This window comes from Lethenteron reissneri, chromosome 30 (genome assembly GCF_015708825.2).
Source record: "Lethenteron reissneri isolate LAM-NWPU_2019-01 chromosome 30, ASM1570882v1, whole genome shotgun sequence".
Taxonomy (NCBI): domain Eukaryota; kingdom Metazoa; phylum Chordata; class Hyperoartia; order Petromyzontiformes; family Petromyzontidae; genus Lethenteron; species Lethenteron reissneri.
In genome coordinates, this window is record NC_083808.1 from 5709176 (window position 1) to 5734176 (window position 25001).

The following is a 25001-nucleotide window of genomic DNA, read 5'->3' on the forward strand; positions in this document are numbered from 1 at the left end:
GTTAGATCGCATAAATATATAAAAGTGTCGTTAAACCCGCCACCACCCGACACAGCCAATTAGTAAGGTTTGTCACGTAAACAGAACGTGCCAATTCGTCACTAGTACAGCACACCGGTGTGTTGGAGAGCAAAGCCACAACATTTACAATCTGAGTATGACATAACAACCAGCTTCATCAGGCAACAGCCAGAAATATTTAGCTACCAGGCACAAAGATTGCAAGAGGTACGCCAATTAATATTGGTCCGTAAGCTCACAACATACGAATTGAATCACGTGTGCGTAAGAATGAATGTTTTTCGACTCGTATGTTTCTCAGTGATGGGCTGACATCAACCCCTGCTGTCACAACAGGCACTGTCATTCAATGCACCACAACGTTACAAAAGAGATTTGGTTGTTGCACTGAATCGTGACCCTGAATAGAGACAATTCGTCTGACCGCCAGGAAGGTGAATCCTGATGCCTCCAGTGCTCTGCTGGTGTACTCGCCAATCCGGACTGTGACAACTGCCACAAAGGCACCCGCGTCTGTCCGTTAGCAGAGCCTCATTCGTGCAACTAGTTTCCTTTCGTGGTGGCTCTTGTGTGAACCTCAGTGAGCCGTGCTCAATGGGGGGGCGGGCAAACTCACCCGCAGTCCCTCTGCGACTTTTACGAACGGTCACGATTCAAGGTCTCGATTTGATTTCAGAAGCGATCGATGCACAGACGCTGCAGTGAATGCGAGCGTGGACTTTCCGCGTTAAGCCGCGTGCTTTTCCCAGCCTCCCCCCGTCCGCCTGCCCACCACCCCCTCAAGCCTTCCATCTTGCAGCAGCTTCACCACCTTGAGGCCTTCATCGTCAACGCCTGAAGACGCCCGCAGTAGTGCGTGGTGAAAGCGTGAGAGGAGATACGCTCAATACCCCAGAAACAGAGGTCGCAAACGGGTTTTGATTCCTTACCTGTACCCGGCCGCACCAGGGTCGCAAACGGGTACTCGTACCCTACCCGATACCCGGCTACCCATACCCGGCCGGGTATCGGGTAGGGTACGGGTACCCGATTGCGACCTCTGCGATGAAGCCATGTTGCAGGCGCGGGTGGGTTGATTCTAGGAACTTGAATTGTGAGAAGAGACAAGACGTTGGGAAATGAGTGACAAACGGTTACTCACCAGTGACTCACAGCCTACCCGTACCCGTACCCGGCCGCACCAGGGTCGCAAACGGGTACCCGTACCCATACCCAGCCGGGTACGGGTAGCCGGGTATCGGATAGGGTACGGGTATCGGGTACCCGGTTGCGACATCTGCCCAGAAAACCACACTTTGATTCCGAGCGTCTGTGGAAAACTACGTGCTAAATCGCAGGTGAACGATAGCGCGCCTCTTGCAGCTGCAAAAGCAACGTGAACCGAATGCAACTGCAATGGAATGCGAGCATTGCGAGGTTGGTGGTCGATATCGATATGAATTTAGTGTTTCGGATGAGGGTTACCGTTTGTCTCCTCTGCTTCAATTGCTGAGAGATAATAAACAATTACAGTCAATCCATCTGCATTGAATACGTGGCTAAAGTGAACTGCAGGGTAAAAGGCACGCGGCTAGGGATCCCATAGCTTTTATTGATAAACGCAAGCATTACGCAGACTGTGATTGTGCGCTCTGCCAAATTAAAATAGAAGACTGGACCGCAGAGTGACTCCATCGCATTGATTTTCAGGGTCTCAAGTGACGCCAGCGCTTGCAATGTGGCGCTCACAAGGCAGAAATCACTAACACCAGACACCACAACGCAGATTGTTCGCAGTTGCGGCTTCAGAGTAAATAATAAGCACGTCCCGATCCCCCCCCCCCCGTCACAATTCAGGGTGGCGATCAGATTCAGGACCTGATCGTTTCGTGTCTCGTTTTTAAGCATTTGGCGTTTTACCGTTTCGCTTTCGTTCCGTTTCGTTTGTGCCATTCAGACGGCCCCGTTAGCCTAAATGTAGCATCGCTGCATCACTTGCACAACATTTGCGTTAAACGTAAGTAATAAACGCCTGAATCCCCCCCCCGCCCCGCCTCAGTCTAGCCCAGAAGTATAATTAGTACAAACCGGTGAGCGCGGTTGGCTTTGTATCTATGTTCAACATAGACACACACAGACAAACCACGGTCAGTCCATCGACAGGCTGCATTAGGTGGGGTAAGATGTGGCACTCCCACCTCCTCCAAGATATCTGGACAGCGTGGAAGAGTAGGCCAAAATGCCCTCTACAGGACATCTCTAGAGGAGGCGCGCTTCTGTCAGCAGTGGTGTGAGCAAGCAATTGCAGTGGCTGCACTTTTACCTTTTCTACATTACAAAGACAAAGATCACCCGTGTAACCAGTACCAACACTGGAGGAGCAAGTGCTATTAATGAGCACCTTTGAGGGCCGGCACGGCACACGAGGGGGTGAGTGGCCAGCAACACACGCAGCCACCTTTGTCTCCCGAGTGGTAATATTTACACACAGCACCAGTTACTTATTTGAGGCTGAGTCGACCTAGGGGAGTCCCAGAACCGGTTCACTGGTGTTGACCGTGAGCGGGAATCGAAGCCGGGTCACCCGAGTTCATAGCGCAATGCGCTCACCTGCTGCGCCACCGCTCCCCGCACGCACACGCAACCAAATGTAATTGAATGCACCGTTGAACCAGAACAAAGGTTTAGCGCAGCAGAGCCAGTTCATGTGCAGTGAGCACGCTGACATTAAAAACCAAGACCCCCGGAGGAGGCGTTCCGCTGATGCAAGCACCGACGGTGGCCACATGAACCTCCCTGGGGAAGAGCCGCCCGAGTGTTTGGCACGAGATCTTGTCGGGGACGGCCACAGCGCCCAATGTTGTTTTGCTTGCTGTACCCTGATGTTGCGTCACCACGGCGCCGGGTGTTGAGGAAATTAGCGTTTGCCCATGCGGGCATGAACTACGGTTGCCACCTCTTAGGTATAAAGAGCCCGGGACGTACATCATGGGGAGAAGAAGAGCGTCTCACAATACAAGAGGAGGGGAGAACTACCTGTGAATATAATGTCTTTCGTGAGTGACAAAAAAACTCAACTTTTAATGCCCCCGCACCTCTTGATTATCACGGTTGGCTACGTACGGTGCGAAAGAACATACATACATCCCGGGAAGACTTGATATATTTCCCAGGATCGCAGGATCTACAAGAGGACTCTTGTGGGAAGACCATGGCCAGGTGGCAAACCCTAACATTATAATCAAATCGCGACTCCTCTTTGCGACAATTCGTCGTATCGGCAGGAGAGGGAGGCGAAATTGTTAACCCAAAATGACGAACAAGTGAAGAGTTTTTTTTTGGTCTCCCTCGGCCCATGTCGAGTCGGGGAGCGCAGCATCCAGCTGCCCGTCCCCCCCACACCTGTCCCCCCACACCTGTCCCCCCACACCTGTCCCCCCACACCTGTCCCCCCACACCTGTCCCCCCACACCTGTCCTCTCCACACCTGTCCCCCCACACCTGTCCCCCCACACCTGTCCCCCCACACCTGTCTGTCCTCTCCACACCTGTCCCCCCACACCTGTCCCCCCACACCTGTCCCCCCACACCTGTCCCCCCACACCTGTCCTCTCCACACCTGTCCCCCCACACCTGTCCCCCCACACCTGTCCTCTCCACACCTGTCCCCCCACACCTGTCCCCCCACACCTGTCCCCCCACACCTGTCCCCCCACAACTGTCCCCCCACACCTGTCCCCCCACAACTGTCCCCCCACTCCTGTCCCCCCACAACTGTCCCCCCACACCTGTCCCCCCACACCTGTCCCCCCACAACTGTCCCCCCACACCTGTCCCCCCCACAACTGTCCCCCCACACCTGTCCCCCCACACCTGTCCTCTCCACACCTGTCCTCTCCACACCTGTCCTCTCCCACACTGTCCCCCCACACCTGTCCCCCCACACCTGTCCCCCACACCTGTCCCCCACACCTGTCCTCTCCACACCTGTCCCCCCACACCTGTCCCCTCCACAACCTGTCGCCCTCACACCTGTCCTCATCCACACCTGTCCCCCCAACACCTGTCCTCTCCACACCTGTCCCCCCACAACTGTCCTCTCCACACCTGTCCCCCACACCTGTCCTCCCCACACCTGTCCCCCACACACCTGCCTCCTCCACAACCTGTCCTCCTCCACACCTGTCCCCCCACACCTGTCCTCTCCACACCTGTCCCCCCACACCTGTCCTCTCCACACCTGTCCCCCCACACCTGTCCTCCCCACACCTGTCCCCCCACACCTGTCCTCTCCACACCTGTCCCCCCACACCTGTCCCCCCACACCTGTCCCCCCACACCTGTCCCCCCACACCTGTCCCCACACACCTGTCCCCCCACACCTGTCCCCCCACAACTGTCCCCCCACAACTGTCCCCCCACACCTGTCCCCCCACACCTGTCCCCCCACACCTGTCCCCACACACCTGTCCCCCCACACCTGTCCCCCCACACACCTGTCCCCCCACAACTGTCCCCCCACACCTGTCCCCCCACACCTGTCCCCCCACACCTGTCCCCCCACAACTGTCCCCCTACACCTGTCCCCCCACACCTGTCCCCCCACACCTGTCCCCACACACCTGTCCCCCCACACCTGTCCTCTCCACACCTGTCCCCCCACACCTGTCCCCCCACACCTGTCCGTGACGTGGGCCTCACCGCTACAGAGACACAGACTGCTACGGGTGACTGGCTGGGCTAGGAGGCACTACGACCCCTTTGCAAATCAAGCCCAAGGGCAGTCGTCTCGATGCTGTTGCCCCAGCAGGCTGGCTCTGGGTTTTTTTTATTTTGTTTTACTCAAATCAAAATGAACCGATTTATGAATTCACTGGAGGCTGGCGATGGGCACCCACCATCTCCTCGTCCTCGGCCAGGACCAGGTCGTAGGCACTCATGGCGACGCAGAAGATGATGGCGGTGACGCCCTCGAAGCAGTGGATCCATTTCTTCCGCTCGGAGCGCTGCCCTCCCACGTCAAACATCCTGCGCCGGGGTCACACACACACACACACAAGCACACGCACATACACGCGGACACATACATACGCGCACACACACACGCAGACACACACACGCACACACACGCAGACACACACAAGCACACGCACACACACGCGGACACATACATACGCGCACACACACAAGCACATGCACACACACACAAGCACACGCGCGAACACGCACACACACGTGCACATTCATGGTCAGGCTCGTAAATCTCTCGCGGATCCTTTATCGATCCACACGTGTGCCACTTCCACGGGATGGGGACCAGTTTTAGGCACGTGCGCGCATGCACAAGTGCGATACCAGCCAACAGACGCTGCTGCTGTTATAAAGCTTACCGTGCAGGGTTTTTGCGGCGGTGCCGACACCAGCACCATCGCCGCTACCAGCACCAGCCGCTACCAGAACCGCTGCTGCCAGCAGCCCCACCAATGCCAGCACCACTGCTGCCAGCACCATCAGCCATTACCAGCCGCTACTAGCACCACCAAACGCCAGCACAACCACCGCCAGCACCACCGCCGCTACCAGCACAACCACCGCCAGCACCACTGCTGCCAGCACCATCAGCCATTACCAGCCGCTACCAGCACCACCGCCGCTACCAGCACCACCACCGCTACCAGCACCACCGCCGCCAGCAGCATCAGCACTGGCAGCACCGCCATGCCCTCGCCCTCACGGGAGCCACCGCGCTTGGGCGCCACTCACTTGAAGTGGAGGTCTTTGAAGGTGAAGTGCGTCTCCACGATGCCCGTGGTCTTGACGCGCGTGCGCAGCACGTCCTGCTGCGTTGGCACGTAGTCGGGTCGCGAGATCCGCTCCAGGTCGTTGAGGTAGCTGCGGGGGGAACAAGGGGGCAGCAATGTGATATTCCAACAGAGCGCCATCGGTGAGCGCTGCCAACGCGTGGAATGCGTCGTCCGACGATGCCAGTTTCATCCATTCGTTGGCGATGTTTCACGAACTCGCACGACGTCGCTCCTCATAGCCCTCAACTGGCCCAGCCCGGCCATACAGAACGAGAATGTCTTCTTGGCTCTTTCGGTAAAGTCACGTAGAAGGGAAGTAATAAAATAATAAAAATAAAACATAATAAAACAATTCTCACGCTGTAACGTTCTTACCTGCCCCTACTAGACAATGGTCAAAAAGAGCTGTACAGCTCATCAGATTCCTCCAGAATTAATAAATATTCGGATTCTGAAAAATGCCGACGCAGAATACACACGAGGGGTTTCTGTGGGACCTTGAGCGAAAAGGATGCAACAATTACATAGGATTCACCGATCGCACCTCCGATTAGCACAGGTGGCTACGTACGGTAACGAAAGAAGTTCAACATACGCACATACACGTGCATGAGAACGTACGTTTTTCGATTCGTGTGCTGTTATATAATAGGTTCACCTGACCCATGCAGCTGCTGATGGCCGCTACATTCAACATCAACGTTAAACAGAGAATCAAATGTTTAATCGAACCACGACGACGAATTATGGCAATTCATTAAAAAAAACGCTAGGGTGCAGTATCTTGAGCTTGTTTGTATACCATTGCCCAAGCAGGAGAGGTGTTGTAACAATATGGCTATTACAACCACTTCTGAGTTCCTGAATGCTTGTGAGAGCCAAATTTAAGCTTGAAAAACAGTGCATTATGAACTATTACAGGCTCTGGTCTTACCACAACATCATAGTCAGAGACTGGAAACAGAGCATTGAAATATGGTTGCGTCTGTAATTTAACACAGAGGCTGGTAGTGCCTGTTAGCTTTGACATTATTTTAATGAATTGGACCGCACGCATCGTTACCCCTACTTTGGAGAAGACGCCTTTGGTTGGGATGATTTAAAAACTTTAAGCACTTTTAAGTTTTAAAAGAGAATCTGAGATAATTACATTTTACCTCCAAGGAAGAGTCAGACTTAATGAGCCTCATCGCATACCTAAAACCCACCATCACGAGCAGTGCTCATAATCCTCTGTTGCACAGAATAAGCATTGACCCAAAGTCCACTGAAAGCCTTCCAGGGAGATCTATTGAACAGTCTTTTTTTGTTTTACGCCACTGTGTTAATGCATCCGAGGCAGATGGGGAAAAGCTTCCATAAATGCCATGACCTCGCCGCGTGGAGCATCTGGACAGCGAGTTTCGCGGCGCATTAAGCACACGGCGAGACGCATTTGCGGGAACACCTTTGTGTGCGGTGTCATTAAGTTTGTTCGAGGGAGCGGTGCGCGCATGACCACAGGTGTCTGTGAGCCCAAGACACACAATGTAATGCCCACCTTATGGTGATCCGCGTGAACACGTGGGGCTACAAAGAGGCAAACACGACCACCTGCTTCTACTCAGCAGCAGCAGGAGCAGTCCTTGTGTGTGTGAGAAGGTTTGAGCACGTTCAATTAAACAAACATAAAAAACAAAATACGAACAAAAATTGGGCCAATTTAAAGCTTGCAGATGGCCGGGTTATAAAAATGTCATAAAACGGGGTGCAATTTGCCGCGATGAAAAAAATATATATATCTATTTTGAGAGAGGCCTTTGCCAACGTCAATGGCGACGGGCGATATCAAACTGTAGGGTGAGGTGCAGACGCACATCGTGGAAGTCGCAGGTGGCCCAGCTGCCAGAGAATGGCTCTCGGTAGTTCAAGTTCAAGCTCATATATTAGGCATAGCCCTGTGAGCCATTCGGCTCTTGAATCGGGTGCAACCGCAACAAACAAAAACAAAAGCATGAACAAAAACACATCTTAAAGTGAATATGTGACTGAGTGCAAACAGAAAATCCAAGAAAAGACAGCAAAATATTGCAGACAAAAAACGAGGATAGACAGGATGCGTAAAGTTCACCTTTCCCTCCTACCCCAACCCACCCACGTTGCATAGGATAAGCGGAGTTCTGCTGGCTGCGATTATGTTAAATCAGTAGCATCCACTGGCAGCTGATGACTCAGGTACGGAGCCGACTGATTAGTGCGCTCCTGTATCTAGACGTTCCCACCATCATCGTATCGGCATTTGTGTCCTCCTGTTCAAGAGAGTAATGCAGACTCAAAACTATCAGGATTTCGTCCAAAACTTGGGTGTGTCTCGTAGCCATATCGAGACATGGCGTGGGTGTCTCAAAGCCATATCTGGAAAATGTTGAACATGTCTGAATTTCTGGGTGTGTCTGGCCACCCACAACATCCACGCAGTGGTTGCTCCTCTGGCCTTCCTTTCTCTGCTGATATTGACCGCTATATATGGATGGTGTAATGTCGTGAGCTGTGCAAGCAATGCAGCTTTCGTAAACAGACGTGTCCTGTTAAACGGTGCTTTAACTCGAGGTCAAAAATACGTGTGTGTGATATTATGGCAAGTAATGCAGACGATCGCGCTCCTTTTTCTACGTTCTTCTTTCTATTAAGCAAAAATAAATAGCAACGAAGAACCAACACAATGCACGTTTTTTTTTATCAGTTGCTTTGCACAGGCGCCAAAGGTCCACGACGTGGAGTGGACAGCAACAAACTGCACTCGTGAATGTGTGAGAGATACGAGCGAACGCTGTTCCTCACTTGAGCGAGGTTACATGAACTTGGGGGGGCAAAGAGACGATGGGAAGAAAGTCGAGGGAAGAAGCAGCAAGAGAAGTGGTTGTGATCCGCAGTGTGGTGAGTGAGTGAGTGTGTAGTTGTGACCTGCAGTGTGGTGGGTGAGTGAGTGGTTGTGGCCTGCAGAGTGAGCGAGTATGTGGCTGTGACGTGCAGTGTGGTGAGTGAGTGAGTGGTTGTGATCTGCAGTGGGGTGGGTGAGCGAGTGTGTGGTTGTGACCTGCAGTGTGCTTGTGTGAGACGAAGCTTATCTGGCAGACCGAGTCCTAGTACAGTTCTACGTTTACACCAGTGTTTTCATGACCCAATTTACAGAACTCGGTAAACTAACTTCACGAGATGCTGCTTGTCCCTTTTTTCCCCTCTTTTGAAAATCCAACGTGTCCACACACAAGGCCCTTGCCATTTGCTGTGTACACAGCACCTTGTATCTTTACGTGCACGCGCACATGCATATTATTGCCAAGGCGAAGGTCAACGAACAAAGAGGCAACGGACTCGATGGCAGAATTACGGCTCTCTGTGGGGGCAAACAGCCACAAAAGCGCAATCTGGCAGTGTCGCCACCTGCGCCTGTGCTCCCACACGATGGAAATAGCGCGTACTCTGCGATTAAAGAAAAAATATCTCTCTATCCGTAGGGCCTCTCCAGAAGGACCGCCGAGCTTCCGAGCGCCGCTGGGCCACGTCCCAATCCTTGATCGAACCACCCCGTGCGCGATTGAACTTAGGCAAGAAGAGGAAACGCAGCTTCCTTCCCGCCTCCCCCACGGGGGCTGGTGCCAGATGCGAGTGGCAGATTGACGCACACTTCCCCAAACGCAAACACAGGATGTGCGCGCGCTCGCGTGCGCGCACGCGCCGCTGCCTCCCCGCGCGCTGTGCCACCATCGAGGCACGAGGCGGCCGAAGATTCCACGCGCATCCGTTCGGCCTTGTGGAATGCCCTGGCCCCAGTGGCGCTGGAGAGCACTGCCTGTTTTACCGCAAGTTGCACAGGGCCCCGTAAGAAGTGGGGACCGCTTGGGGAGGGCCTTCATCCAGAAGTGGACCGATCACGGCCGATGACGATGACATTGCATTTGTGTTGGTTGGTTGGCATCGTGCGATGAGACGAAAGACACTTGCAATTGGGAAAGTCTCACAGCGAGCAACGCGTCCGCCTGCGTGTAAGAGAACGGTCACTGGGAGACGACTTCACAAAAGGGGCTGCTGAAGTCACTTGAAGAGACCGCACCATCTTCTTGGTTCTTTCGGTAAAGTCACGTAGAAGGGAAATAATAAAATAATAAAAATAAAACTTAATAAAATAATTCTCGCGACGTTTCGGCCACAATGCAAGCAGCCGTCCTCAGGTGAAGAACAGGTCTGTCGGAAAGACACAGGTCTTTTGGAAAGACACTGTCTTTCCGACAGACCTGTTCTCCACCTGAGGACGGCTGCTTGCGTTGTGGCCGAAACGTCGTGAGAATTATTTTATGTTTTATTTTTATTATTTTATTATTTCCCTTCTACGTGATTTTACCGAAAGAACCAAGAAGATTAATCCCTGCAGTCACGAAAGCTTTAAATCGAAATTTAGACCGCACCATTATTCACACTCGGTGTACACCTCGCACTGCCCTGGGTGTTATGCAACACCAGGAATCGAGCACGCACGCACACATTGCCACACGTTTACCACACACATTATGAAACCTCTGAGGCTGTTGCAACTTTTAAATAATCTAGATTGAAATCTCATTTCTTTAGAACTGCTTTCTTTGTCCTTACCCGCATCTCCAATTAGCATGGTTGGCTACGCACGGTGTGAAAGAAGTTCAACATACATACACACACATGGCACCACTGAAACCCTTCCCCATATTAAAAAGCGTGCAGGGGTTAAGAGGTCGAAGTCAACTGCAGTGTCGTATCTGCAATGCCGCCTGAGGTCAAATCGCCCCGAATGCCCCCGATATCGTCAGACAGCCCAAAGCTAAGCTGGTTTAAGCCTGCTTTGGTTCTTCGATGGGAGAGTGCCCGCTAATGCCAGGTGTTGTAGGGTTTAGGCTGCAATGTGGCCAGAAGATGGTAGTATATCAATGAATTCTTGAATCTGTGTACAGCTGTGAGTCACCCACTCCCCTATACATACATCGGTTTTCTCCCGGAGTTCCGGTTTTGTCCGACATGACCGCAAACACCGAGTAACAGAACTGGCCCAACACCCCAATGTAGCAACCTCCTGAGAGAAAAAATTAATCGCCCTGCGATTCTGCGTGGCTTTTCTGGTTTAAAAATAAATAAAAAGTCCATTCTTACTATTACGGTATTATTATTATTTCATCATCAACATAATTTCTGCACATACCCTTGAGTATGCACACTGCTGGCTCAGCTTGCGCTGTACTGCAGCCCCCATCGAATAAATAATTATAATTTAAACACAGATGGAAATGTACTACAATTGTCAAATTAATCAGCTCAATACAGCCCCTTTCCCTCATTTCCTCTTTATGCATTTAAATCTAAAGATCAAAACCACAAAACAAAATTAGTTAGCCAAGTAAAATTTTTGTTAAATGCCGCTTTTATTTTCTGATATCGCATTGCTGTATGCGCCAATCAGCTCCACAGCACTGTGGAGGGTTTTCCCGGTAGTTTGCCGCGTGTAGCTTATCTGACGTCCTCTCCGGTTGTACCATGTGTCGTTGGGCACGATGTCCGATGTTTCGCTCCACGAGCTAGCGGGAAGCTTTTTAGGGGAACTAGGTTCCCGATGCTCTCCCGGCACGCGGAGTAAACTGTCAAGACACCGTGCTGAGTAACAAGCGGTAAAATCCGAAAAGCACATCGGAGCGCGACAGCATGTTTGTCAATTAACATGGTTGGCGATGTATGGTGCGAAAGAAGTTCAACATAAATACTTTACACATCTCAGGATACGAGACTTGAAGGCCCAAGTGAACCGTTACATCGCGGTACACCTCAATGCCCTCCTTTGCGACAGCCTCGGAGTCTTTTGTTGTTGTTGTTCAGGTGCAATGCAATGCCAAAATGGCTTGCAGCCATTTATCTCAAAACGGGCTTTATTTTAAGCACGCCTTGGCTGCATCACATACAAAGCTGCAAGCCATTCACAGCATCCAGTGAGAATAAATACCTCAGAGTGCAATGGGCACGTTTCCCATTTTACCTCCCAGAATGCAGTGGGCACGTTTCCCATTTTACCTCCCAGAATGCAGTGGGCACGTTTCCCATTTTACCTCCCAGAATGCAGTGGGCACGTTTCCCATATTATCTCAGAGTGCAATGGGCACGTTTCCCATTTTACCTCCCAGAATGCAGTGGGCACGTTTCCCATATTATCTCAGAGTGCAATGGGCACGTTTCCCATTTTACCTCCCAGAATGCAGTGGGCACGTTTCCCATTTTACCTCAGAGAGTGCAGTGAGCACGTTTCCCATTTTACCTCCCAGAATGCAATGGGCACGTTTCCCATTTTACCTCCCAGAATGCAGTGGGCACGTTTCCCATTTTACCGCCAGGTATACAGGAGGTCGTGGGTTTGACCCCGACCCTGACGCCCGTATGTTTGGAGTTTTGCATTTTTCTTCCTGTGGTCGTTGTGGATTTTTCTCCGGGTCCTCCGGTTTTTCGCCCCACTTTTTTAAATAATGTGCATTTAGAGTATTTGGCTGCTATAAATTTCCACGTGATAAGCCACTTCGTTGAGCTATCACTTGTGATAGCCAGGTCGCTACTGAAAAAGAGCTATGTAGCTCAGTGGCCCTTGCCTGGTAAAATAAAAATAGTTTAGTTTAGACCCGGGAAGCCATTCTTGTAACTGAACCAGGATCTCAAGTGCAGGAAGTTGATGGTCTCAGCCCTGCCACCGATGGCTACAAAATGTCATTATTATAAAGAGGGCATTGAACTTAATACAGCTATGTTGTGGTCCTGGAAATCAAACGTCTTGGTTTGATTGACATCCGTTGAACACTATTTGCAGGGCATATAAAAGGTGTGCTGCTTCTAGCGTGGCGTTTTAAAGGGACATCAGCAGCAGTTCCGTGACATCATCTATCATGGATGTTTCCGAAACACGGTGGTAGTCACTGTGAGGAGAGTACCGAGTGGAAATTTCACCACCTCGTGACACGATACAGATAGCCTAATTAGAATACAGTTGGTAAATAAATAAAAGGCCAAGAGCATTATTTTAAATACTAAAAATAACTTGCATAATAATGCCAATTATTTATAATAATGGCAATTATTTCACCAGGAAAAGCCTCACTGGGTTCACAGATGTTTTCATAAGGGTAGTTTTTTTTGGCAAAATCCCTTTAATGAGTGTATCGCTTGCAAGAGGAAAGCGGAGAACATGGAGAAAATTCACTCGTACAACGAAAATCCACACGTACAAACAAATTTCACACGTATAAACAAAATTCACACGTACAAAGAACAACACTGTGGCGTTGGAACGAAAAGGGTAAACATTAGGCAACGTTTTTGGCTATGGACCGTCTTCACAGCACGCAGAGACAATCTACGTCTGTTGGCTCTCGATCTGCTCTGAAGAAGGGCCATCGCCTGAAACGTCACCTGTCGTATATTTTATTTATTTTAAAAGCAATGTTATTGACGAATGTGTTGAGTTTCTTGTTGTTGTTATTTGTCTACCACTGCCAACGCAGTATCACCAAATAATTAGGGAATACATTAGTAACCTAAGTTTGTCTTTAAAATAACACTTATTTATTTATCCAACATTATCCGACACTGTAAATTACTTCTCGAGCAGTAGAAATACTGTTCCAATTTTATATACGCCATTCAGCAGAAGAATCCGGAAAAACAGCTTTTGTTTACCCAAGAAAGCCTCACCGAGACTCATTACTTTTTCAGAAGGGTCCTGCCAAGTTTTCACGAGGAGGGGGGTGGTGTTTGCTCCATATATATAGCATTTAAAATGAGTAATTTGTAGGTAATATATTTAAAAAATTACAAATTTCGACCATGACTCTGGAACACAACGGCATAGTTGTGCGAATGATCCCACTGGGATCTTTAATGTGCGCTGTAAAGCAGACGGCGCGTCGCATTTTTACGGTTATTGGACGGCGCAGTATTAACCAGGGCGACCGCTGGATTCGAACCGTGAACTTCTGCAACGAGTGGCGATCGTGCTATCGCTGGGCCGCGTCACCGCCCCCTGCAAGCACCGAAACCTTGCAGAACAAGACGGCGATTGCCAGTCTTCTCTGCCCATCAGCACCGGGGTTTAAAAGTAGGTCCCCTTCCTGCGAGGCTCGACGTCAGAAGCTCAACAGGCTGCATTAGTACCCAAAGCCACACAGCCACTCACCCACAGCCTCCTGATTCATCTGCCCTGCTCGTCACTCCACCAAGCCTTTTAAACAGTCACACTTCCATGACAACCAGATTTAATATATATGCGGTATACATGAAGGGTAATCCTTCAATAATCCACGATTCGCTCCTCTGCAGACCGTGAATATTAACGGGTGGTGGCTACAACCCCTGCATTTATATTGTGCTACATTATTTACCCATTTATTCCAATGTCAAATAAAGCCTGACTTAACCACAGCATAAATCAGATTGGCCACGCAAAGGTGCTCGCAATTTCTGCAAATGATCGCAATCAGAAGCAGAGAAATTCGCACCAAAGAACATTGCCCATAAACTGCGTCAAGCATTTCAAGTCAGATTGGCAACTATTGTAGTATACCGCTTCCGTGTACATTGCACGAAGCCTCTTCTTTCAATGCAGCAGAGGGCACATTAAGCCTCACTGCTGATGAGACCCAAAAAGGTCAAAAGCAGTCAGATTCCACAATAGCCTACTCTGCCTACATTTTCCATTTCACCTCGTGTGTTCAGCCCTTGGTCAATAAACTGCCGGATGAAGGCCTCCCCATGCTGTCTTGGTCACGGGAAGTTGTTTGACCATACTTCCCCATGCTGGTCCGCATGGGTTGGTAAATGGTGTGCGCACAAAACCCGTTCCATTATAAAGTCACATGATTGTGTCTTTTGTAACGCACTGCAACAGATTTCCTTTCATTCAGAGATGCGGAACACCGTAGACAAAGCTAAAAGGCAGCCAGAACTGGCACAAACAATTGTCAAAACTGTGTGGTCCTATATTGGGATGTCTGGCAAACTCCATGAATGAGTGTTCGTACACGGAGTACCCTGACAAAAACTCACCGTGCGAGGTAAGGGTGCAACACTCTAATCCCCATACAGATTGAAACAGATGGAGATGAACCCACTTGCTGTACTGCCATCTCTTGGTGAGCACGGAGAAGGGAAGGGGTGTTTTACAACACGTGAGTGATCCACCAGTGCTGGATGGCAGGCGTGCACCACCGCCGCCGTGCAAACATCACTCGCCAGGAATCGAACTCAGGTGGCCGGGTTCAAGATGCAATGGGCTTCCACAAAAATAAAATCGCGAGGTTTTTCTGCCGTTAGCTGATAGCGCACGTCTTCCTTTTGCAACTGCGAACTGAGAGATACTCCTTCCGCACTGTATTCTGTGCAACCGCAGGTAAAAATATACGCGGCTTCAATGATCACACGACTGTTAATTGCATTTATTTATCTCGGATGTTTTGTAACGGGCTGATTTTTCTCTGTACGAATGTTACTTTCACGCACTGCATGTACAAACACACATTAACACACAACATACAGTACACACAAGCACATGTACATTACACAACCATGTAAACACGCATGCATAATCGTTTGTGTATATATATAAAGCACAGTACATACAAATTATGGATAATTATATAATTGCATATACAAACAACCCAGATGCTTTTTCACCACTTAAGGGCATCGAGCTGGAGATGCATTTATACAAGCTAATACCTGCAGAAGGCAGTACATAAAGTAGGTTACACAAGTACAGTATTTACGTGGGGGTGTAACATTTTATTGGCCCGGTGCGTCCAGCGAATTATCACAGGTGATGGTGACTGTTCTGATTTGTGTTTGTTCTCGATGTTTCTGTATCTTTTGGGTTATTCCAAGTCCGCGTTTCTTTCCGTATTTTTCAGCTTCTTGATCCACAGTCGTTGTCAAGTCATCAAGTGTTTAATCTGTTTCAGAGCCGCCGTTATACACGGATTGAAAACTTCCCCCTCGCAGGCATAATGCCAATTCTGCTTTTCATTTCCCAAAAATGCAGTTGTCTAAAACCATTAAATCCTGCCCTTCTACACCGATTTATTTCACCATTTTCATTCCAGTCTGCCTTGAATCGTTTTTCAAAACAAAGCCAGCAGGTGGAGAGACAACGCCCAAGGATATCAGAAGCCATCGACTATCCACTGCTGGATAAAAGCCTCCTCACACTGTCCCCATCCCCAAGTGCTCCAATTTTGCTGCCATCCATCTCACTGCCACGCACGATCTGATCACGCCGCACCATCTCCGTAGTGGGCATCCCGTTCAGTGACGTTCTCTCCTTTGAATGTTATTTTATTCCCGGTCTCAGGCGTGATCCGATATAGCAATGTGCCCTGCCAGAGCTCATGTACTTTTCTTTCATTATCAGTGACGTCTCTGACTTGTGTTTTCACCCTGATTCATGCCCTCCATTTCCTGTCCCTTCGGTGTAGTTCCAAGGGTGCATCTCTCAACCATCATATTTGTACGGGGTCCAAGAAGGTAAGGTACCTACAACGCACCCGGCAAGAGAGTGTCAGGCCACTGACTTTGCAAAGACGATCCAGGTTTGCTGGGCTAGCATTGCCGTAGCCGGGTACAGGGGAGAGTGCGAGTGTCCAATGAATAGCCCTGTAAGGGTGACCCATTCCCTGCGGATGAGACAGTGAGGTCCAGACTAACGAGACACCTGATCCATCACCCTCTGTGCGCGAGCAGCGCAGCGCCGCGGTGTTGATCACACCACTTACGGCGCATCGGCGTCACCGCGGCATCGCGTGTTGCACAGAAGGGCAGTCTTCAAGATTGCCGACACTTAGCATCAGCAAAACCACACCGCAATTGTCAGCCTAAATGCAACTACACCCACTGGGATGATAGTAATGGGGGAAGGCTTTTATCTACTTTAAATAGCGCACATTACAGTCTTCATCTGGTTTGTATTTGTCGTCTGTCTTTTTGTCCTTATTCTCATTAATTTGTCGAGGGGTGGTGGGCGGTTTCCCTCTTGGCCTCTGAATCGGCACGAGGGGCCAGGTGGGGAGGCCTGAGGGCGCACCACAAGCCTCGGCACGGCACCGCGGCCAGGCAGCTAATCGTGGATTAAATGTTACTCTTACCAAATGCCCCCAGTAACTTGCTTTCCAGACACACACGTCATTGGAATCGTTCCTGCCAGATGCCACTTTTATATATTAATTATTGTCTGAATAATATAGCGAACAACAATACTGCAATAGTGACTTTGATAATAATATACACCGAAGTGGCAAGAATGTACCACGGTGGTGAGATGTTAATTACCTCGCTTGGTATACAGGAAGTCATGGGTGGAATCCCAACTCTGACGCCCGTATATTAGGAGTTTGCATGTTCTCCCGATGGTCTCATGGATTTTTTTCCGGGTCCTCCCGTTTCTCACTCCACATTTAGACACGCGTATTTAAGAGTATTTGGCTACTATACATTTCTACATGACAAGTCACTTCATTGAGCTATCATTTGTGGCCAGGTCGCTTCTAAAAAAGAGCCATGTAGCTCAGTGGGCCTTACCTAAGCATAGCAAAATAAAAAAAATTGTTTAAATATAATTTTCAATCCTTCGTCAATCCACTGCTGGATTGGTCAGTGTAGGTTTCAGAACAGCAGATCACGACCGGTTGACATCACTCACCCATGACATTAGCCGTGGCCTGAAACCCAAACTCAAGGCACAGTGAGATAACCACTCTGTAATTGCTCTTTTTTCTATAAAATGGTATGTTTGCTTTATTAAAAGGGTGCTTTTGTGAACCACAACAAAAAAGTAGCACACTTTAATTATTTTAAAATAAAAGTTCACACATTATAACTCAATTACCCACAATGCGCTCAATATCTCCTCAGCTTTTAATAGTAAAGCAGGCTTGAACCCGGAGGGTAATTGGATGAGTAACATGCGTTATAGGCTGCTGTGAAGCAACGTTGGTGCAGCAAGTCTCATTGCTGTTCTGTACTTCCATACTCTCCCATCTACCCTGCCCGCCTTAACCAACCGGCACTGACAAAGCGTGGTGAAGTACGGTCGAATGATCCCGACGAACCAGCACGGTACGGAAAGGGGCCTCAGCCAGCAGCGGATCAACAAGACGGCACAACATGTGACGTGGCTGCATTTCGAGGACGCTTCCGCGGATATCTCTTCGTAAAAGAAAAAAAAACCGCTAAAAACGGACGAGCGCTTACGCACGGCATCATCGGGTCACGCCAGCGCGGCTCATTAGGCGTTGCGCGCACCTGTGCGGCGCTAATAGGCTTCAGGGCCGGGCTGGTTCGTAGCGGCAACATGGAGCGGCCGGGTCCTGCATGCGCCATCGTCACACGCTGGCGACGCGTGGGCCAGGTGTGCTACTGGAGAGTCTCTTGCCATTCCGTATTGCGGGGCGCTGGGGTGTCCCTTTTGAAGCGGGTCGCGTGCGACGGACTCAAATATAGCAGCACCGAGGATGACGTTGATTCATTATTTTTTACAGATGTTTTTACAGATGTTCTGCACGTGTCGCAATTCACTCAACTATTTTTAAAACTAAATAATTAATATTTTTCCAGGTAAGGCCCACTTACCCCCCCCTCCTTCCTCGCACTCCCGACCACGGCGATTCGATGGATTGCCACGATTTGTTTCAAGAATCCCATTTTTTTCACCTCCTTTTTGTCGTTCCGTTCGTATTGTTTTGCCTTATTTTGGGCCCTTTCCATGGTTTTGCTCGCTCCGTTAGCCTCAAGGTAACGCCGGCATGCCAATTTGCACAGGATTTGTACGAATCGTAAAACTATTTATCCGTGCACGGACAATTTGCACGTATTATGAAGAGCACAAATCTATTTTCATCGATACATCGCCGCACGGCATGCCCAATAGCCATGTAACAAACAACAGAAACAAAAAACGACGGGCTGCCAAAGATTAATTCGGATATTAAAACACACACACACGTGGCAAAACCACAAACATGCAAGGACAAACATCGTATTGTTAGTCGGGTCAGCCTGCCTCAGCGAGTATTGTTGGCGAGCACCTGTTGGTGGCAGCCATGGCAAACGACACGGTGGGGAGATTACAGCTAAATCTCAGGACGGGCGCACGATCTATTGTATTGCAAGTGCCGGTGTTGACACAGCCCAAGAACTGCACGGATCTACGGTGTGTTTTCGGGGTTCGCACCGGGTGCTGTTCAGGACGTTTTGCTCCCAACGAAGAAGCTCCCAGGACGTATAAGCAAAACGTGGAACGTCGCTCTGAACAAAACGCGACACATCCTGACAACACGTTCAGTAGCTGTGCGGCACAACTGTGATAACCTATCCCCCCCTCGCCCATAGTAAGTACTTTACAAGTACTAACTGCCAGTGATGCTCTGGGTGAGGAATACAATGTGGTTTGCTGTTACCTTGCCACACGACCGTCCTCCATAAACGCCAGGCATGGAACGATGCGCCATTTCGTCGATTATTCAGCTCACGGGATGCGCATGCAATTTGTGACAGGTGCGAATGGATTATTTCCAATGTATGCAAATGGTATGCAAATGATATGCGAATGAAACATTCAGGCGAACGGAGCGGGGAGAAGAAAAAAAAACTCCGAAGAAACGAGACAGAAAACAAGGAGAATGAATAAAAATAGAAATGATTACAAATGCAAATTGTTTGAATTGAATTACCAGCCCTATATATATTTTTAACATTTTCTCAAATCTTTGGGAGGGGGAAAGTGAGGGAGTGGTGGGTGAAATAGTTTTTGTGTTTAGTTTGTTATCCTTCCACCGCACCTCCGATTAGCGAGGTTTGGCTACGTACATTTGCGAAAGAAGTTCAACATACAGACAAGTGTAACACATGCTTAGGTTGCGGTCAGATGGAGGGGAAGAGATCGCAAAAGCACAGAGCCCCACGGATATCTGAGACGACTGAAACAGGACAGAAAGAGGGACACGGCAACATTCGCCCATCTCCCGTAACAACACAATATTACAGACACTGAGCATCACGGTACAGTGCACTGGCAAGTCAATTATCACCGCAGTTTTCTTGCCACGACACTGAACAAAACGAGCACATACGTTACTGTCGCGAGGGTGACGCAGGGATGCAAGGAAGTGGCAACGGGATAAATAACAGCTGCGATGAGTTCCGTGGGAACATGGATAATCTGGAGAGATCGAGGCGTGCTAATACAGATCACATTTCTGCGATAATGGAATCATCTGCTTGGACTGAATGGAATTGCTCGCCAAAAGTGAAGCTAATTGCAGTGTAAATATTTATCTAACAGCGGACGGATCTCAATCTTCTTAATTATTGCAAATTAGGGTGCAGTACTTAAAAAATTTACCCGTTTTTACCCGTAAAAACCAAGTTTTTCACTTTATATGCGTGGCATCGGTTTTATTTTATTATTCATTTCTGTTTTTCTTGAGTAAAAGTTTCATTTTTATCACATTGGTATTTTTAATTAAATATGAAATTGTTTTTTTCCTAAAAAGTGGAAAATTTTGGAAAAAAATTTTCACGAAAATTAATTGTCACGCACAACGAGTCTGTGTGCAAATTGTCAGCTTGATTGGATCACGGGAAGTGGGTTAAAAAACGACCGAAAGATTTGCACGGTCGTAAGCGCGCAAGCAAGCAAGCAAGTGAACTTAATATAAAGGATTTAAAAATGCAACAACATTAACGACGACGATGGCAACATCACAGTGCGAATGGCAGAGAAGTTAAGGTTGCAATATAACCAATTGCAACACAGGGGGGGTGGATAACGGAATTTCAATAAAATGTATAAATAATTATTCTTCTGAGCTCTGTCTGATCAGAGCATTTCTTTAGGCTGGAAGAATCTGATGAGCTATGAAGCTCTTTTTCATAGATGTCCAAAAGGGGCGGGTCGTCATTGCTATGTCGATCGTGAGAGCTGTCTCACCATATTGCACCACGCTGGTCAGTGTGGCTTGATGAAGGGATCCTGCAGGACCCGATGGGTATCTCTCACTGCTAATGTTAGCCATGACTGAGGATGAAACTTATTTGGCCACTATACATGTCCGCATGATATGTCACTTCGGAAAAAGAAGCGAGTAGCTCAGTGGGCTATACCTGGTAAAATAAAAAGAGGCGATTAATAATATTAGTGATTTGCTTACCTTTCCCATACTTTACACTCCTATTATGTTTTTGTATTTTTTGGTGTTGTAACTTTCTGACCCACCCCTACTGGACATTTGTCAGCAAAAAAAATAGCTTATAGATCATCGGCTTCCTCCGGTATAAATAAAGATTCTGATTCTGAGCTCGGGTCTCTAGCTTCATAGCGCAGCGGCGTTAAACACTGCACCCCCTGTGTTCCACCTCTTTCAATCAAATGAGCGTCCACAAAGGTTTACAGTGGTTCTCGTCATAATGTTGAACATCTCCAGGCATAAAAAAGATGCTAACACTGCTGCGGTGGAGCAGTGGTGGATCAGCGGTTCGCACAATTGCACTACAAACCTGGTGGCTCAGGTTTGATTCGTGGCCACGGGGTAACATCCTTGGCGAGTGACATCTGTACTGGCGGTGGGGGAGGAATTACATCCTGCCGTGGGGTGCAAGTTATTATATGTGTAGTGGTTTAACGCGCGCCAAGGGGGGTAATTGTAAACACGCGTGGGTTGTGGACAATGGGGTCGTATCGGAACAAGCAGGTGTTGCTGGTGGACAACGGCCGGACAGAGACGGCTCGTTGGGTAATTATGGGATGCAGGGCAGTGATTGGCCGGTTGTTGTTGTCAGGGACAAATGGTGGCGCCAGTAAGTCTGGGAATGGGAGCAGGTGGCGTCGGGGGGACGCTGGTTAATTAATTGGAAATTAATAGGGACGGGGATAAATACGGGAGCGTGAGAGTGAGACGGGGAGTTGTGCTGGGAGCTGGACGAAGACGGTCGGAGCAAAAGAAGAAGATATGAGCGATAGAATAGGGTAGCGGTGGAGCAGGAGAAGAAGAGGAGACGAGATGAAGGATAGGCTAGCAGTGGAACGGGAACGAAAGAGACAGTCAGAGTGAGACGGAGAAGCCGAGGGAGAGCGAGGCGATCGAAGCCGAGACGGGCGAAGCAGAGAGGAGAGTCGGTGGAGAGAGAGACGGAGAGAGAGAGGGAAGAACGGAGCAAGCGAGGCCGGCGGAGTGCGGCGAGCGAGCGGAGAACGCGCTGGAGAGTGGGTGGTGGAATGTGCTGAGTTTGATCAAATAAAGTAACGACGGAAAAAGAAGAAGTTGTCCGCGTAAAGTTCAGCACTACATTTGTACGGCTACATACAGTACACACAATAACATATACAAATAAAACGGCCGCCAAATATTGCTCAAACGCCGCAACCCCATGCACACATTTCAAATCAAACTGTTTGCGGGTTACACAATAAAAAAAACCCCAATGTTTATGATGGGCATTCAAGGTAATCAACTGCTGAATGATTGTATACCTTGACATTCCGCGGCTGTCAATCTATTAGGAGAGTGTTTCATTACATCTCAAAATTCCTTTTTTGCGAGTGATTTAGCAAATGGGACCATGGTCACATTTCAATACGTCTTCTGAAATTGCTTTCAGAGTGTTGACTTCCGGCTTTTTATTTGGTGCTGGTGGGTGGGGGGGGTGTCATATTGAGTACAAGTGGGATCTAAAACAATTATCCTCTTGACAGCCTATATACGTCTTCGCGTGACTCATTGGCCAAAGTGACGTAACGTTGCCGCTGCGAATCGTCAACGGCACTGACGCATTTACCGTTGCCAGTCCGGCTTTACTTAAATCCTGATTGCAGTGACAAATGACTCTTTGCCTATTGCTAAAAGGTGAAACTAAATAAATAACTACACAAATACATCAGCAATGGCGCTCGAATGCTAGAGAGGCATTCGCGCGCCACTTGACATTCCGCTCATGGAAATTCCACGCTACAAATGTACTTGGTTGCTGCTGCATTGCGAACAACAAGGTGGGCCCAAGCGTGGCAGGACACATCGGGTTATTTACTTTATTATAACACTGGCATTAAAGACATTTTAATGTTTCATTCTTTAGGTTAATATTTCATTATTCGTCAATATTTAATGATAATAGCTATAATTTGTGGTCAGGTCGCTTTTGCCCAAAAGGAGCTATATAGCCCAGTGGCCTTACCTGGTAAAGTTTAGTTTTAGTTTAATATCTATTTTTAATCTTCCTTTATCAGGTGACATGTAAAGATGGAAAGAAGACGAACAAGTTCAATTCGTTTTTATGTACACCAAAGAAGGCAGCTGTAATGTAAAAAAATGTCCTAAATTCATTTCAAAAGAAACATCCATGCGTGCATCATTGTTCATGGAAGGCAGTTAAATTAAATTAAATAACCCGATGTGTCGTGACTTTTGGACCACCCTTTATAGTTAGTGGAGGTGGCTAAGTTACTCAGGGGTCAAAGCAGTGAGCCGTCACTGCCGGCCTCCTGGGTTCAAGTCTGGGATTCAGCTACCTGCGATTAAACCTGGTTCTCAAATATAGTGAGGTCAATTTAAAAAAGCCTCATCATATACAATATGGCTTTTAAAATAATTTGGCAAAATTCCAGTTCGATTTGGTTTCCACGCAATGGTTATTTCTCTGGCTGCCCGCAAAGTGTGGTGCCCATTGTACGGTTAAGAGGCTCCTTAAAGGGGTCTCAGAAGCAGTTCTGTAATATCACCTTCTGAGGGCCACTCTCTATTAGTGTGTGACGCATGACCTGGTACCGAGAGCACAACTGTAATAGGAGTCGGGAAGAAAATAAATAATGATTACAAAAAAAAATTAAGAGCACATTTTTCTTGATACAGTACAGGCACTGCTTGGTACAAAAGGCTTAGTCCATTCCGTGGCAAAGTCTTATAAGCCCGACCAGGTGTCACAGTGTATTACAACATCCCAAGCGTCGTTTCGTTCTTTTATTGCGGCAGCCCGGATGACGACGGCAACGTCAGCCAAGTCTTGACATTTATGTCCATTGGTGGCGGTAACTTTCGATATTCTTTTACGTCCGTAACAAACGGACGTCCACAGAGCGAGCTTCGAACCCACGTCACCACGGCTGCTGTTTTGACCTCCTCGACTGTTTTGACCTCCTCGACTGTTTTGACCTCAAATTTCGATTTAAAGATTTCGTGACTGCAGGGATTCATATTCTACGTCACTTTCCTGAAAGAACCAAGAATATGCTTTGACCTCCTCGACTGCTTTGACCTCCTCGACTGCTCAGGGCGGCGCGAGGTTTCATCCGAACGCTCATCCCAAACCCTCCGTCCCCCACCTCCCGCCTGTCCCTTTTCTCCACAATTAACGATCCACAAACGCCCATGACACCGGTTCACATTTGCGATCGCTTTTTTCCGTTATTCAAGCAAGCAGGCAAATTAAATCATGTTAAAGTAGTTTCCTGATTTTGTTTTTGTTACAATATTCACATCAACCAGCAGTTTGATATTCAATTCCGTGTGAAATGTAATTAACCCCGGCTCGTAATGCAGTCCTCTAGTTCAAAACTAGCCCTGTACTGCTGCTCCTGCAGTACTGCTGCTACCACTACTAAAGTTACGACGACTGCTGTGGTTACTAAGTCCACTGTGCTACTGCTACTATTATAACTACTGATGCTCATATGACTACGAATGCTAAAACGACCATGACTACTGCTGCTAATCATGCTGAAACGACCATGACTACTTTGAAAACCCATCTCTTTAAACCGGCCTTCCCCCCTCTTTAGTTTGGTCGGTGGCCCTGGTTGTTTTTGTTTTCTGCTTTCCATGCATTGAACATTGTGATCCTAGGATGGAATGCGCATTATACATTTCAATTATTATTATTGACTACTGATGCTAATATTAGTAGGACCACTGCTGCCACCAATGGCTGCAGCTGCTGCTACAGTACTGCTATGACTACTGCTGCTCCAAACACCTCCGACTTCTGCTGATACTAATATGGTTGCAGCTACTCATACAAATATGACAACTTACACTGATACTAATATGACTCACATTACTCATAAAAAACTGCACTTGTAACCACTGCTCTGATTAGCACCGTTGGCTACATACGGTGTGAAAG

General features: G+C 48.5%; 1 protein-coding gene across 2 annotated transcripts in view; it reads right to left on the reverse strand.

The window, feature by feature from the left end:
* The window catches only part of LOC133349449 (guanine nucleotide-binding protein G(i) subunit alpha-1-like), a 117489-nt gene that overhangs the window by 9156 nt on the left and 83332 nt on the right, over positions 1-25001 (reverse strand). For both annotated transcript variants that reach the window (XM_061562900.1, XM_061562901.1), the window contains exons 6-7: positions 5764-5892; positions 4899-5028 (exon numbers count right to left, since the gene is read on the reverse strand). In XM_061562900.1, coding sequence (XP_061418884.1) covers positions 4899-5028; positions 5764-5892 — 259 coding nt within the window. The remainder of the gene's footprint in view (positions 1-4898; positions 5029-5763; positions 5893-25001) is intronic.